Source organism: Talpa europaea, assembly GCF_964194135.1.
Source record: "Talpa europaea genome assembly, chromosome: 16".
Lineage (NCBI taxonomy): Eukaryota > Metazoa > Chordata > Mammalia > Eulipotyphla > Talpidae > Talpa > Talpa europaea.
The window spans coordinates 6,899,072-6,911,933 of record NC_140084.1 but is presented as its reverse complement, the minus strand read 5'-3'; the positions used below and the strand labels follow the sequence as shown (position 1 = coordinate 6,911,933).

At 60.4% G+C, this 12,862-nt stretch overlaps 3 protein-coding genes across 3 annotated transcripts; all 3 read left to right on the top strand.

Moving 5' to 3' along the window:
• Nucleotides 1-7: 7 nt before the first annotated feature.
• LCAT (lecithin-cholesterol acyltransferase) lies at nucleotides 8-3,144 on the top strand (the record flags this gene model as incomplete). Its single annotated transcript, XM_084257592.1, is given in 8 exon segments — nucleotides 8-161; nucleotides 856-1,012; nucleotides 1,091-1,206; nucleotides 1,296-1,391; nucleotides 1,474-1,698; nucleotides 2,570-3,078; nucleotides 3,080-3,098; nucleotides 3,101-3,144. Coding segments are annotated over 8 exon segments (1,320 nt in total).
• Nucleotides 3,145-4,715: 1,571 nt separating this feature from the next.
• Nucleotides 4,716-7,102, top strand: PSMB10 (proteasome 20S subunit beta 10). The gene is made up of 8 exons (XM_084257447.1): nucleotides 4,716-4,810; nucleotides 5,027-5,114; nucleotides 5,190-5,287; nucleotides 5,383-5,523; nucleotides 5,837-5,952; nucleotides 6,030-6,088; nucleotides 6,683-6,834; nucleotides 6,943-7,102. Exons 1-8 carry the CDS (start codon nucleotides 4,752-4,754, stop codon nucleotides 7,052-7,054), a joined length of 825 nt encoding a protein of 274 aa, XP_084113573.1. The 5' UTR covers nucleotides 4,716-4,751; the 3' UTR covers nucleotides 7,055-7,102.
• A 2,578-nt stretch (nucleotides 7,103-9,680) lies between these two features.
• On the top strand, nucleotides 9,681-11,545 carry CTRL (chymotrypsin like; the record flags this gene model as incomplete). The annotated part of the gene is made up of 7 exons (XM_084257191.1): nucleotides 9,681-9,732; nucleotides 10,260-10,363; nucleotides 10,454-10,533; nucleotides 10,652-10,733; nucleotides 10,898-11,078; nucleotides 11,171-11,304; nucleotides 11,384-11,545. The coding sequence occupies 7 exons, from the start codon at nucleotides 9,681-9,683 to the stop codon at nucleotides 11,543-11,545; spliced, it is 795 nt and encodes a 264-aa protein (XP_084113317.1).
• Between the last annotated feature and the right edge of the window lie 1,317 nt (nucleotides 11,546-12,862).

Genomic DNA, 12,862 nt, shown 5'->3' with positions numbered 1-12,862 from the left:
GGCTGGAATGGGGCCTCCCGGCACCCCATGGCAGTGGGGGCTGCTGCTGCTGGGGCTGCTGCTCCCCCCTGCCGCCCCCTTCTGGCTCCTCAATGTGCTCTTCCCCCCGCACACCACGCCCAAGGCTGAGCTCAGTAACCACACACGGCCGGTCATTCTCGGTAAGCCCCCACCAGGACCCCGACGCTCCAAGCCAGCCCCTGGCAGCAAACCCTGCCAAAGCCTTTCTGGCTACACTAGCCCCGTTACCTGCCTCCGTGTTTGGAGGGGCCAAATGCTTGTCCTGCAGATAAATCAACCTCTTTCCCTGCCACACTATTCTTTAGCTCTGAGTTGTCTGTCCCAGGTGGGTGGAGTGGGGGGTGCGGGCGGGGGTGCCTGAGGGCTTGACTGGGGCATTCACTCCACGCTGTGGTCGGCTCCTGCTACTGGACCCTGGACCAAGCCCCACCACTCCTTCCTCAGCCCCCACCCCTCCAAAAGCAAGATGCCCGGCCCACGGCAGGGGAGCAGGAGAGGCCTGTTGAGGCCTCCCCCCTACGCCTGGCCCAGCTCCCCTCCCTTGCTGTTCTCACCTTGGACTTTGGCAGTAATGGAAAGCCAGGCTAGGTGTTTGCTTTGCAGGGGTAGGGGTCAGTGGCCTTGGCCCCTGCACTTTCCCTGCCTGAGGGGAGCCTGGGCTTTGGGCTACTGGGGACCCACAGGAGGGTGCGATCTTAAAGAGGATCATGAGCTTAGTGCCTGGAAGTGTAGGAGGTGAAGGGATGGGGCTGGTCACTGCACTATCTGGGGGGTGAGACTGGGGTGCTGGCCAGGGGAATGGGAGGAGTCCAGAGTGAAGGCTAGTGCCCGCAGTGCCTGGCTGCCTGGGGAATCAGCTGGAAGCCAAGCTGGATAAACCAGATGTGGTGAACTGGATGTGCTACCGCAAGACGGAGGACTTCTTCACCATCTGGCTGGATCTCAAAATGTTCCTCCCCGTTGGGGTAGACTGCTGGATTGATAACACCAGGTACATGCCATTGCCTCTGCCTCCGCCCCCACACCCTACCCTTGGCTACTGGCCAGCTGACTGTCCCTTTGCCCCCAGGGTTGTCTATAACCGCAGCTCTGGGCGCGTGTCCAATGCCCCTGGTGTACAGATCCGTGTCCCTGGCTTTGGCAAGACCTACTCTGTTGAGTACCTGGACGAAAACAAGCTGGCAGGTACGTATATTGGAGAGGACTAGACTCCAGGCTGCGGTGGGCCCACCAAGGCCATGGCCAGAACCCCCAGTGCTGGCACCTCCTCACAGGGTACATGCACACACTGGTGCAGAATCTGGTCAACAATGGGTACGTGCGTGATGAGACGGTGCGGGCCGCCCCCTACGACTGGCGGCTGGAGCCCAGTAAGTGTCTCCATGATGATGGGCTTGGAGCAGGGTAGGTGGAGCCAGACCTCAACGGCACTGACCCCCTGCTCCTCCGCAGGCCAGCAAGAGGAGTACTACAGCAAGCTCGCCGGGCTGGTGGAGGAGATGCACGCTGCTTATGGGAAACCTGTCTTCCTCATTGGACACAGCCTTGGCTGCCTGCACTTGCTCTATTTCTTACTGCGCCAGCCCCAGGCCTGGAAGGACCGCTTCATCGATGGCTTTATCTCTCTTGGAGCTCCCTGGGGTGGCTCCATCAAACCCATGCTGGTCTTGGCCTCAGGTAAGAGGCCTCTGATCACCTGTGTCCTGTCGGGAGTGGGAGGTGAAATGGAGCTAATGGTAGGTCTGCTCTCACTCTGCCGACAATGCCAGGCTGGGGGTGTTTCAGTCACCCCTAGGCTGCAGCTTCTGGCAGTGGCCTCCCCAAGTGCAGTGAGCCTGGCCTAGACTACATTAGAGCAGCCTGTCTCAGTGATGACAAAGAGGAAGTGAACCCCAGCAATATGACTCATTGCCCCATTTTTGCGGCTCGTGGCTTCCGGTCCTGCCTACCCAGCTATCAGTTAAGCTCTATTTCCAGCACCCCCTTTACCCAGAGATCTGCCTTAAGGAGGACAGATCTACCAGAGCCAAGGCCAGAGCCTGCCGGCCTCAGGAGTGGTACAACCATCACCTGCCGAGCACCCGTGGTATACTAGGTACAGCCACACTTGGCCTTCCCTTAGGAGCTCAGGGTCTGGTGAGGCAACACTCATCAGACCACATCAATGAGTGTCAGTCACAGACACAGCCCCACTTCTCCCCTCCCGGAAGCAGTGAGCAGTGCAGGCCCCAGGGGCTGCAGACACTTGCCTGAGGTACAGCTGCCAGCACCACCCCCAACACCCACACTCTCACCATCCTCAGGAAACCCCTCCCCACTCTCCTTTTGGAGTCTACAGCTCAGCCCCATAGAGGGGCCATCAGGGATATTCATTTTGTGAGCACTTCAGCATCTGCCGAGGCCAGGCCTGCTCTCGCCTGTGGCTTGGAACCGCTGTCTGGATTGGGTGGAGGCAAACGAGCATCCGGCAAAACTTGGACTGGGGGCCAAGTAGAAGGCTGGGCAGCCAGATTTGGCTCCCCTGCCCTACCTTGCTCCTTGTACACAGGTGACAACCAAGGCATCCCGATCATGTCCCGCATCAAGCTGAAAGAGAAACAGCGCATGACGACAACCTCCCCCTGGATGTTTCCCTCCCACCAGACATGGCCTGAGGACCACGTGTTCATTTCTACACCCAACTTCAACTACACAGGCCGTGACTTCCAGCGCTTCTTTGCAGACCTGCACTTTGAGGAAGGCTGGTACATGTGGCTGCAGTCACGTGACCTGCTGGCGGGCCTCCCCGCACCTGGTGTGGAAGTGTACTGTCTGTATGGCGTGGGCACGCCCACGCCCCGCACCTACATCTATGATCACGGCTTCCCCTACAAGGACCCGGTGGATGTGCTCTATGAGGACGGTGATGACACTGTGGCCACCCGCAGCACCCAGCTCTGCGCTCGCTGGAAGGGCCGCCAGCCGCAGCCTGTGCACCTGGTGCCCCTGCACAGGCTACAGCACCTCAACATGGTCTTTAGCAATCAGACACTGGAGCACATCAATGCCATCCTGCTGGGGCACCTACCGCAATAGCACCCTGCACCTCCAACTGCCAGCCCAGTGCCCCTGCCCCCTGAATAAAGACTTTTCCTTTGCTCTGTGAACCCTGATGTGTGTTTTAGGTTGAGGGGGGACGCACTAGAGTCCACACACCAGGATTCACTCAGCAGCAGCCACAAGCCTGGTACTTTGTGACACACAAGGCACGATGGGCTTTGCTAAGGCCTGGGACTGAATTGGGCCCTGAGGTATACAGCTCTCTGCGCTCCTGCTTCAGCTGCTTAGGTGGCCTGCTCTGCCCTGGGCATAGGGACTGGAGCCAGCTGCACACACAGGTGTGGGACGGGGGGTACACGGAGCCAAGGGTGCAGGGAAGCATGTGAGCTATCCCCCCAAATCCCAAAAGAGCAAATGAGAACCCACCTATACACAGGACATTTTGTGTTAGATGACAGAAGCATAGGAGTTTAGAATTTGAGTGACAGCCACTAATGAAGTTTTAATATTAATGGAGCTAAGTGGTCTGTAAGGGAAATTGAGGGAGCAACAGGGGCTGAGTGTGGATCAGGGAGGGCTCCTCAGAGGTGGCACCTATGCTGAGTGAGCAGCTGCTGAAGGACTCAGCCAGGGATAGCTATGACCAGACTGGTAATCTAGAAAGAGGCTGCAGGGAGCACAGAGTGTAGCCTGGGGCAGGGACTGGCTGGTAGGAAGCAAAGGGAAGCCAGGGGGGCCAGTGCAGCAGCCGGATGAAAGAATGCTGGCTGAGAAGAAAGCAGTAGTTAGGGGAAAGATGTGGACAGATAAAGGGTCATTTGAGAGGTGAAATCTTGGTATCTTTGCCATAGATAGAGTATAGGATGCCAGGCCATCAGAAGGCCACAGTACACCTCATAAGAGGCACCTGAGATAGGACAGCCTCACCCCGCAGAAGGAAGGAAGCAAAGGCAACAAAAAAGAGGCAGGCAGTGGGAGGAGGGTGATAAAGGAGTAAGGCAGCCGCGCCTGATGTGTCAGGAGGCCAGTAAGAAAGTGGAGAGACCGCGGGCCTCCCAGGTGGTGCAGCAGGTTGAGTGCAGCGCTGTGAAGCTGTCTGCAGCCTCTGCAGTGTGGGTGGATTCCCAGCCGGCCAGGGAGATTCCCACATGGCGCCGCAGACCTCTCCTGTCTCGCCCGCTGCTCCCCTCAGCAGTGTACTTCGATCAATCTGCCTGTCCTGTTCCCCGCTCTGTCTCACACCCTCCTGCCTCTGGCCTGTACCCCAGTTCTTGTATAAAAAAAATAAATAAATCTTTAAAAAACGAAATAAATAAAGTGGAGAGATGGGGCCAAAGGTCTGACAGCCTCGGGGCGCTGGGCCTTGAGGTTAGAGTTGGGGTCGGCACAGGCAGGGGCTCAGCGGAACCAGAGCAGAGGAAGGGATTTGTCCCTCTGTTCAGAGGACCTGGGAGCAGCGTGGAGGCCACGCAAGGAACAGCACCTCCTCTCGACCTGCTGAGGAGCAGGGGCAAAGGTGAAAATGAAAGAAAAGAGGCAGAAAGGGGCGAGCAGAGCCAAGGTGAAAGTGAAAGCAGGAAGTACCAACGTGGAGCGCGCACAGGACTCGGCGGCGGCCTCTGCCTTGCGGGTCTCGCTCCTCCCAGCGCCGCCACCAGCCCGCCCGGGACGGCCAGGCGGTGGGGTCCGAGATGCTGAAGCCGGCGCAAGCGCTCCCCCGCGGGGGCTTCTCCTTTGAGAACTGCCAGAGGTGATGGGGGGGCAGGGCTGGACGTCTGCGGCCCGGGGCCGGGGCGGGAGTCGGGCCTGCTCTCCGGGTGGCGCGTGCGGCGGGGCTGGGCCGCGGGAAAGGCCGGGGGTTCCCAGCCTGAGCCGGGCGGCGGGGCGCGGGGCGCGGGGCGCGGGGCGCGGGGCGCGGGGGGGGGGAGCTGGGTCCGGGGTCACATCGCCTCTCCGGCTGTTCCAGAAACGCAGCCTTGGAACTCGCTTGCCCCGGGCTCCGGGCCCCTCGAGCTCGCAAGACCGGAACGACCATCGCCGGCCTCGTGTTCCAAGTGAGCAGGGGCTGGGCCGGGGCGCAGGGGGGCGGCGGGGGCCGGCGGGACTGAGTCGGGTTCCCCGGCCCCCAGGACGGTGTCATCCTGGGCGCGGACACTCGGGCCACCAACGACTCTGTCGTGGCGGACAAGAACTGCGAGAAGATCCACTACATCGCCCCCAAAATCTAGTGAGCACTCCCCAGCCCCGACCCCTTCCACGAAGCGCCCCTCCTCCCCACGCCGCCGCGCGCGCCAGCCCGCCCACACGCCGCTTCCCCCGCAGCTGCTGCGGGGCGGGGGTGGCCGCGGACGCCGAGATGGTCACGCGGATGGCGTCGTCCAACATGGAGCTGCACGCGCTGTCCACCGGCCGCGAGCCCCGCGTGGCCACGGTCACCCGAACTCTACGCCAGAACCTCTTTCGGTGCTGGGGCGGGGCTGAGGCGGGCGGGGAGGGGCGCGGGGAAAGGGCGGGACAGGGGGAGGCGCGCCCGGGGAGGGGCTGGGAGGCGCGAGGGGCGCCGGGTCCTGGAAGGGGCGGGCCCGGGCCCTGGGGGGCGGGGGGCGGGGGCCCGGGGGGCGGGGGCCCTGGGGGCGGGGGCCCGGGGGGCGGGGGCCCGGGGGGCGGGGGCCCGGGGGGCGGGGGCCCGGGGGGCGGGGGCCCGGGGGGCGGGGGCCCGGGGGGCGGGGGGCGGCGCCGGACGGGGCGGGCGGCTGAGCGCGTCCACTCTGAAAAGGTACCAAGGCCACGTGGGGGCGTCGCTAGTCGTGGGCGGCGTGGACGTGAAAGGGCCGCAGATCTACGGCGTGCACCCCCACGGCTCCTACAGCCGCCTGCCCTTCACGGCCCTGGGTGAGTGCTGCTGCCCTCCCCGCCCCTGCCCCGCAGAGGGGCGGCGGCTGTTGACGGCAGGTGCCCCTACTCTGCAGGCTCGGGCCAGGACGCCGCCCTGGCGGTGCTGGAGGACCGCTTCCAGCCCAACATGACCGTGAGTGACTCCTGCCCCCCACTGTTTCTTCACTGGCGTGGGAGGGGCGCCGGGAGCCCGGGGAGCTCAGAGACACCCTGGCCTACTCCGGGGTGGGGGGATGCCTCTCAGAGGAGGGGCGGGCTGAGTGGAGATGGAGGGCGGTGGTGTGAGGGTGGAGAGGTGCTACTCCAGCCTCCGACCTCCGCCTGCGGGAAGAAGTGGAAGCCCAGAGAAGCGTGGTGAGGAGGAGGAGATGACAGGTGGGGTCTGGAGCCCGGGTGCTGGAGGATGGCCGTGGAAGCAGACGGTGTGTGTCACTCCAGAGGTGCCGAAGGCGCAGAAAGAGAAAGGCAGCAAGCTGGTGCCCAGGGGCACGAGCACGCGGGCGGCTGGACAGAACACTAGTGGAAGTGACTCGGAAGTTTGTGAAGGGGGCAGCGGGCCCAGGAGCTCTGGAGAGGGAGGCGGGGAAGGCGGTGGAGAGGGGGTGGGAGAGGAGCTTGGGTGTGAGCCAGTGGCAAGTAGCCTGGGTGTGAGATGAACCGGATCTCCAGGCCATAGCCTGAAGGGGATACCAAGAGCCCCTCGGGCCTCACACGCACGTGCCCACAGCTGGAGGCCGCGCAGGAGCTGCTGGTGGAAGCCATCACTGCAGGGATCCTGAGTGACCTGGGCTCCGGGGGCAGCGTGGACGCGTGTGTGATCACCGCGACCGGCGCCAAGATGCTGCGAACACTGAGCTCGCCCACGAAGCCCATAGAAAGGTGGAGCAAGGGAGGCGGGACTCCAAGGAAAGATGTGGCAGCATCGGGGAAGAAAGGGACGGGCCACGCGATGGGCGCACACTGAGAGGCCATCGTACCCCCTTCCAGGTCCAGCCAGTACCACTTTGCCCCTGGGACCACACCTGTCCTGTCCCAGACGGTGACACCACTGCCCCTGGAGCTGGTGGAAGAAACCGTGCAGGCCATGGAGGTGGAGTGAAGGAGGCTGCAATTTTAGAATTTGGAACAAGGGGAATAAACCTAGAAAATACAGACACCAAAACAGACGGCTGTATTATTCTTGGGTGCGGGGGGGGGGCAAGCAGCCCACAGGGCTAAGATATCCCCACAGGGGCCACTCCCCTCCTGTGCCGGTGCTGTGCACCAGCACCTTAGGCATCGACGCTTCTAGAGCCTGGGAAGCATGTCAGATTCAAGGTGAACAGTCCCATCCAGACTCCACATCCTAGAGGCTGCCCCTGCCACCACCATGCCTTGTTCTTGGCCCCCAGTCCACTGGGGACTCTGGTGAAACCCAAAGGCCCCAGGTCCTGAATCTTTACTTGGTGGCCAAAGAAAAGGCCCTTACCTCTCAATTCCCCTCCCTCACCCGCCATGGACCCTGTTGAGGGCTAACGTGCTGATAGAGGGGCTGCTCCCCTGGCTCCAAGGGCCCATTTTCAGAAAACTTCTCACCCCTGCAACCTTTCACCTGTGGAACCCCTCTGATAACCAGGCACACTTAACATGAACCTGGTGGGCTGACTCCAAGTTTTCTAGACCACCAGGGACCACAGGGCCCGTGTGAAATGACTTATTTATCAACAAACCTCTGCTGAGTACCCACTGAGTGCAAGGCCTGGGTGCTCCGTACTGGCAGGAGCATCCTGCCCTGGAAGAAAATGGCTGGGGGGGGGGGTGTCCCTGGTGGCACAAGAGGTGAAGACGTAGCACTGTGAAGCTATCCACAGCCACTGCAGCACTGAGTTCCATCCCTGGCCAGGGAGGTGACCCATATGATGCAGCAGACCTCTCCTGTCTCTCCTGCTGCTCCCCTCAGCAGTGTCGTTTGGTCAATCTGCCTGTTCTGCTCCTCACTCTGTCTCTGGTGAATCCTCTCACCACCCACACCTCTGGCCTGTACCCCAGTTCTTCTATGCATAAATAAATAAATCTTAAAAATAAAAAAGACTGGGCCTCCCCGGTGGCGCAGCGGTTGAGCGCTGGGTTGCGAAGCTGACCGAAGCCTCTGAAGCGCGGTTCAATCCCCGGCTGCCCCCCGGCCACCGGAGGAGGGTCCCACATGGCGCGCAGACCTCTCCTGCCGCCCGCTGCTCCCCTCAGCAGTGTCCTTCGGTCCTTCTGCCTGCTCTGCTCCCTGCTCTGGCTCTGGTGAATTCTCTCACCCTCCCACGCTTCTGACTGTACCCAGTGCTTGTATAAATAAATAAATCTTTAAAAAAAAAATCTGCCTTTTAAAAAAAAACTTTATTATGAAGACTTTTTTGTTTGTTTTTTAAAGATTTATTATTTATTTATACAATAGCTGGGGCCGGCCTCAGAGCAACCCACATGGCGAGCTGACCTCTCCTGTCTCGACAGCTGCTCCCCTCAGCAGTGTATTTCGTCAGTCTGCCTGTTCTGTTCCCCGCTCTGCCTCTGGTGAATCCTCTCACCCTCCCGCACCTCTGGCCTGTACCCCGGTTCTTGTATAAATAAATCTTAAAAAAAAAAGAACTGGGGTACAAGCCAGAGGTGCGGGAGGGTGAGAGGATTCACCAGAGACAGAGTGGGGAAAAGAACAAGCAGACGGACCGAAACAGCAGGGGAGCAGCGGGCGAGACAGGAGAGGTCTGCTGCGCCATGTGGGTATCTCCCTGGCCAGCCAGGGATTGAACCCACACTGCAGAGGCTGCAGACAGCCTCACTGCACTGCGCGCAACACCCTGTGCCACCAGGGAGGCCCCTGATGTGTTGATTCAGCTGGAGTCCTCACCCCTAGGAGATCAGCCAACTTACCGATGGCAGCTTTGCTGAGAGGGGTCTCCTCTTGGGTTCAAGCTCAGTCTAGAGCTCAACAAACAGGCTGTTGACATTAGCGCTTAGCCACAGAAGCCCCAAGGCCTGGAGGCCAACAGATGGCTGTCACCCTTCTGGGGCAAACTCTGTGTAGGGTCTGCCAGTCACCAAGGGTTCATACCTTGCCGTCCTATGTGCCAATTCCTTTCCAAGCACCTCATCAGTAAAAGTACAGGCTTCAGAGTCAGATGAAGTTTTGGGTCCAAATGTACCATGTGCCGGTGAAAGTCACCATCTCTCCAAGCAAACGTGACTCTTGTTCCAAGTTCATGTGGATTCACTGAGATGACACCTGTTCAAAATGGGTACCTGCCAGAACACCTGGTCCCGGCCCTCCACAGCAAAGCTGGCTACAGATGGACATTCCCTCCACTAGTCAAAACACTCCTGGGTGCTGAGCAGGCTACTCTGGAAGTCTGATATCCTCTATAGCCCTGGGAGACTGCCTTGATCCCAGCCACCAGGTGGTTACCATAGACCTAATTTAACCATGTCCGGGGTACACAATGATCCATCAGTTGGGTGTAATTCGGGAAACCAATCAGAAGCCAGGCTTTGAGGGGTGGGGAGGTGAGAACCTCACACCTGGGCTCTGATAAGTGCAGATCCGGATGAGGAACCTTGGCCTAGAGACACCCCTCCTGAGCAGAGCATGGGAGGGCACCGAGTTCACACAGCTGGTTTGGCCTCAGGCCTGAAACTACGGCCCAAGGACAAGGAGACCCATAAAGCCAGGCTCAGTTCTCAAAGACCTCACATCTGCCATAATGCTGCTGCTCAGCCTGACCCTTAGCCTGGCCCTCCTCGGTTCCTCTTGGGGTAAGTAGGTCGGAGGAGCCCTGACTAAACAGCCTGAGGAGCAACAGTTTCTAGCACCAACCCAGGAGCTCAGGGAAGGGACCAGGCTGGACGAAGTAGGCAAAGGAAAAAGGACCAGCACCAGGGCGGGGAGACAGCGGGAGGTGGGCACAGGCTGGTCTCATAAATGGGACAGGAACTGCTAGGCCTGGAGCTGAGACGTGAAGGTGGACCCAGTTTAGGAAGAGCCCTCTGGCTGCATAGAGGGTACAGAATGGACTGCTGAGGCCCCAAGGGGACTCTCTGGCCCAGGAGAAAAGTGGGTGGGCTGGAACTGGGGAGCAATGGAGGTGGGAGGAGGGACAGGACCCGGCAGCTGGCTGGCTGGGGTGACCAAGATGGCCATGGGGGCCAGGAAGCCACTCAGAATGAGAAGGGCTGGCGCTGAGGCCTCCATTTGAACCCCTCTGGGCTGTAGAGTCTGGGGACACCCAGAAGACAGGTGGGCTGGGGCGTGGACAGTAGGTCCTCACCAGCCCAATGTTCAGGCTGCGGTGTTCCTGCCATCAAACCCGCGCTGAACGCCAACCAGAGGATCGTCAATGGTGAAAACGCAGTGCCTGGCTCCTGGCCCTGGCAGGTGTCCCTGCAGGTACATGCACCCCAGGGGTGGGGCAGGGACTCTGGTGCCTTGTGCCTAGTGGAGCCTGAGTCCACCCTTACTTCTGACTCCTGACCGCAGGACAACACCGGCTTCCACTTCTGCGGCGGCTCCCTCATCAGCCCCAATTGGGTGGTCACTGCTGCCCACTGCAATGTCGTGTGAGTGCTTCCTCCCCACCTGCTCTGCCTCAGCCCACCTCGCCCCCCCACCTTCCCCAGCATGCCCCTCTTGTTGTTCTGCCCTCCTTGTGGTTGCCCAACCCCATTCTCGCTGCAGCGCTGGCCGCCACTTCGCTGTCCTGGGCGAGTATGACCGCTCCTCCAACGCCGAGCCCGTGCAGGTTCTGTCCATCTCTCGGGTGAGTGCCTGGACTGCTGACACGCGAAGGAAAAATGGGCAGTGCCAGTGGCCTGGGCTCCAGGGGTGGAATTCAGGCTATGCCCTGGTCTACCCGCCTCAGCATCCCGACCCTGAGGGCCTGTGTCCACCCCCATCCTTCACAGTCCCTTCCTGGCTCTACAGGTTATCACACACCCTAGCTGGAACCCCAGCACCATGAACAATGACATGACGCTACTGAAGCTCGCCTCCCCAGCCCGGTACACCGCACAGGTCTCGCCTGTTTGCCTGGCTAGCCCCAATGACGTGCTGCCCGCAGGTCTCACATGTGTCACCACCGGCTGGGGCCGCATCAGCGGTGTGGGTAGGTTAGGTCAAAAAACCCTGGTGTGAGAGCTGGGAAGGGGACAAGCCATTGGGGCACTGGGGGCCTAACAGCTTCCTCCTGGCCCACAGGCAACGTGACCCCAGCACGCCTGCAGCAGGTGGTCCTGCCCCTGGTCACTGTGAGTCAGTGCCAGCAGTACTGGGGCTCAAAAATCACCGACTCCATGATCTGCGCAGGTGGCGCAGGGGCCTCCTCGTGCCAGGTAAGCACCGGCAGCTTACCTCTGCACTATCCGGCGGCACCCCGCTGCATATGCTGACTCCCCCCTCTCCCTCCCTCAGGGTGACTCTGGAGGCCCTCTTGTCTGCCTGAGGGGGAACACATGGGTGCTCACTGGCGTCGTCTCCTGGGGCACCGGCAACTGCAACGTGCACGCACCTGCCATGTACGCTCGCGTTAGCAAGTTCAGCGCTTGGATCAACCAGGTCATCGCCTACAACTGAGCTCACTACAGTCGCTGCACCCCGCCCCATCTCAATGCAATAAAAAATCCCAGGCTCTGTCCTCGGTGATTCCTTGTCTGTACTCCTGGCTTAGGGGAAAGGAGAGACTCCTGGGGGTCCCACTGGCTGCTTGGGCTTTGTCTTCTGGCACAGCAGGTGCTGTGGAGTCAAGGGCTTCTGGCCCCCACCCCTCTTCTTCCTGGGCAACCCCTTAGAGAGGAGCCAGGACTGTCAGAATGAATGGGCAGCCTTCCCAGAGGAGGGCAGCCTGTTTATTGAGTAGAGGATACATTTACAAACTGAGTACACAAAATAAATAACTGCACATTTTCCATCCATGGTCCACAGCATGAAGGCCCAGGCAGGCCTATCAAAAGTCCGAGTCTCCAAGCCCCCTCTACCCTCCCTTCAGACCGGGCCTATCCTGGCAAGAGAGGAACTAAATCCCTCAAACTCCCAGAGGCATTTGGGGAAGTAAGAGGAATTCTGGGACCATGGGGCTTGGGATCTCCACTGCCTTGGGCCAGGGGCACCGGACAGAAGGAAGGGGTATATAAGGCACAACAGACTTGGCCCAGAGTGGACTCTCTGGCTTGGTTCCCCACTGGAGATGGCACATATAGAAAGAGGGGGGGCTGGCTCAAGGCTACCCACCAGGAAGCACTAAGTAAGGGCCAAGCCCTCCCTGCTGGCAGGGGCCCCCGCAGTCTAGCTAAGATGAAAGCCGGGCCCTGCCTCCTATCTACTCACTGAAAGCAGCAGTGGAAGGGACTTGGGTTCCAGCCCAGTTTGGTGGGGGAGTGGGGGTAGAGGGGTACGGTGTGGGCTAGGTGGAAGACACTACCACAGACATGGGGATGGTCTGGCTCAGGCCTCTGGGAAGGCAGCCACCCAGTTCCACCCACCTCCCCCAGGGGCTCCTTCCAGCCTGAGACTCAGTGGAGCCCAGACTACATGGTTAATGCTGTGAAAGGAAGAGGGACAGACTGGACGGGAAAGCCCAGCTGTGAGAAGGCCAGTGCCCCAGGCACTCAGGTTCAGAGGCAGGTCACACAGTATGGCTAAGTTCCAGGGGCTGCTGCACAGAAGCTCAGCAGAAGAGAGCTGAGCAGCATGGGGACCCTCCCTAAATGCAGCAGCTCCCTCCTTCCCACTTCCTCTTGGAGGATGAAGGGTAAAGCTCATTTCTAGGCGGCCCACATCATACCAGACACTAGGTGGCGCCTTCATGCAGCTGCACAGGAGGGAGCTGACCGAAAGGAAGTGGCAACGGGCAGTAGCAAGGGGGCGTCGGGGCTGACTCTGGAACCCTAACAG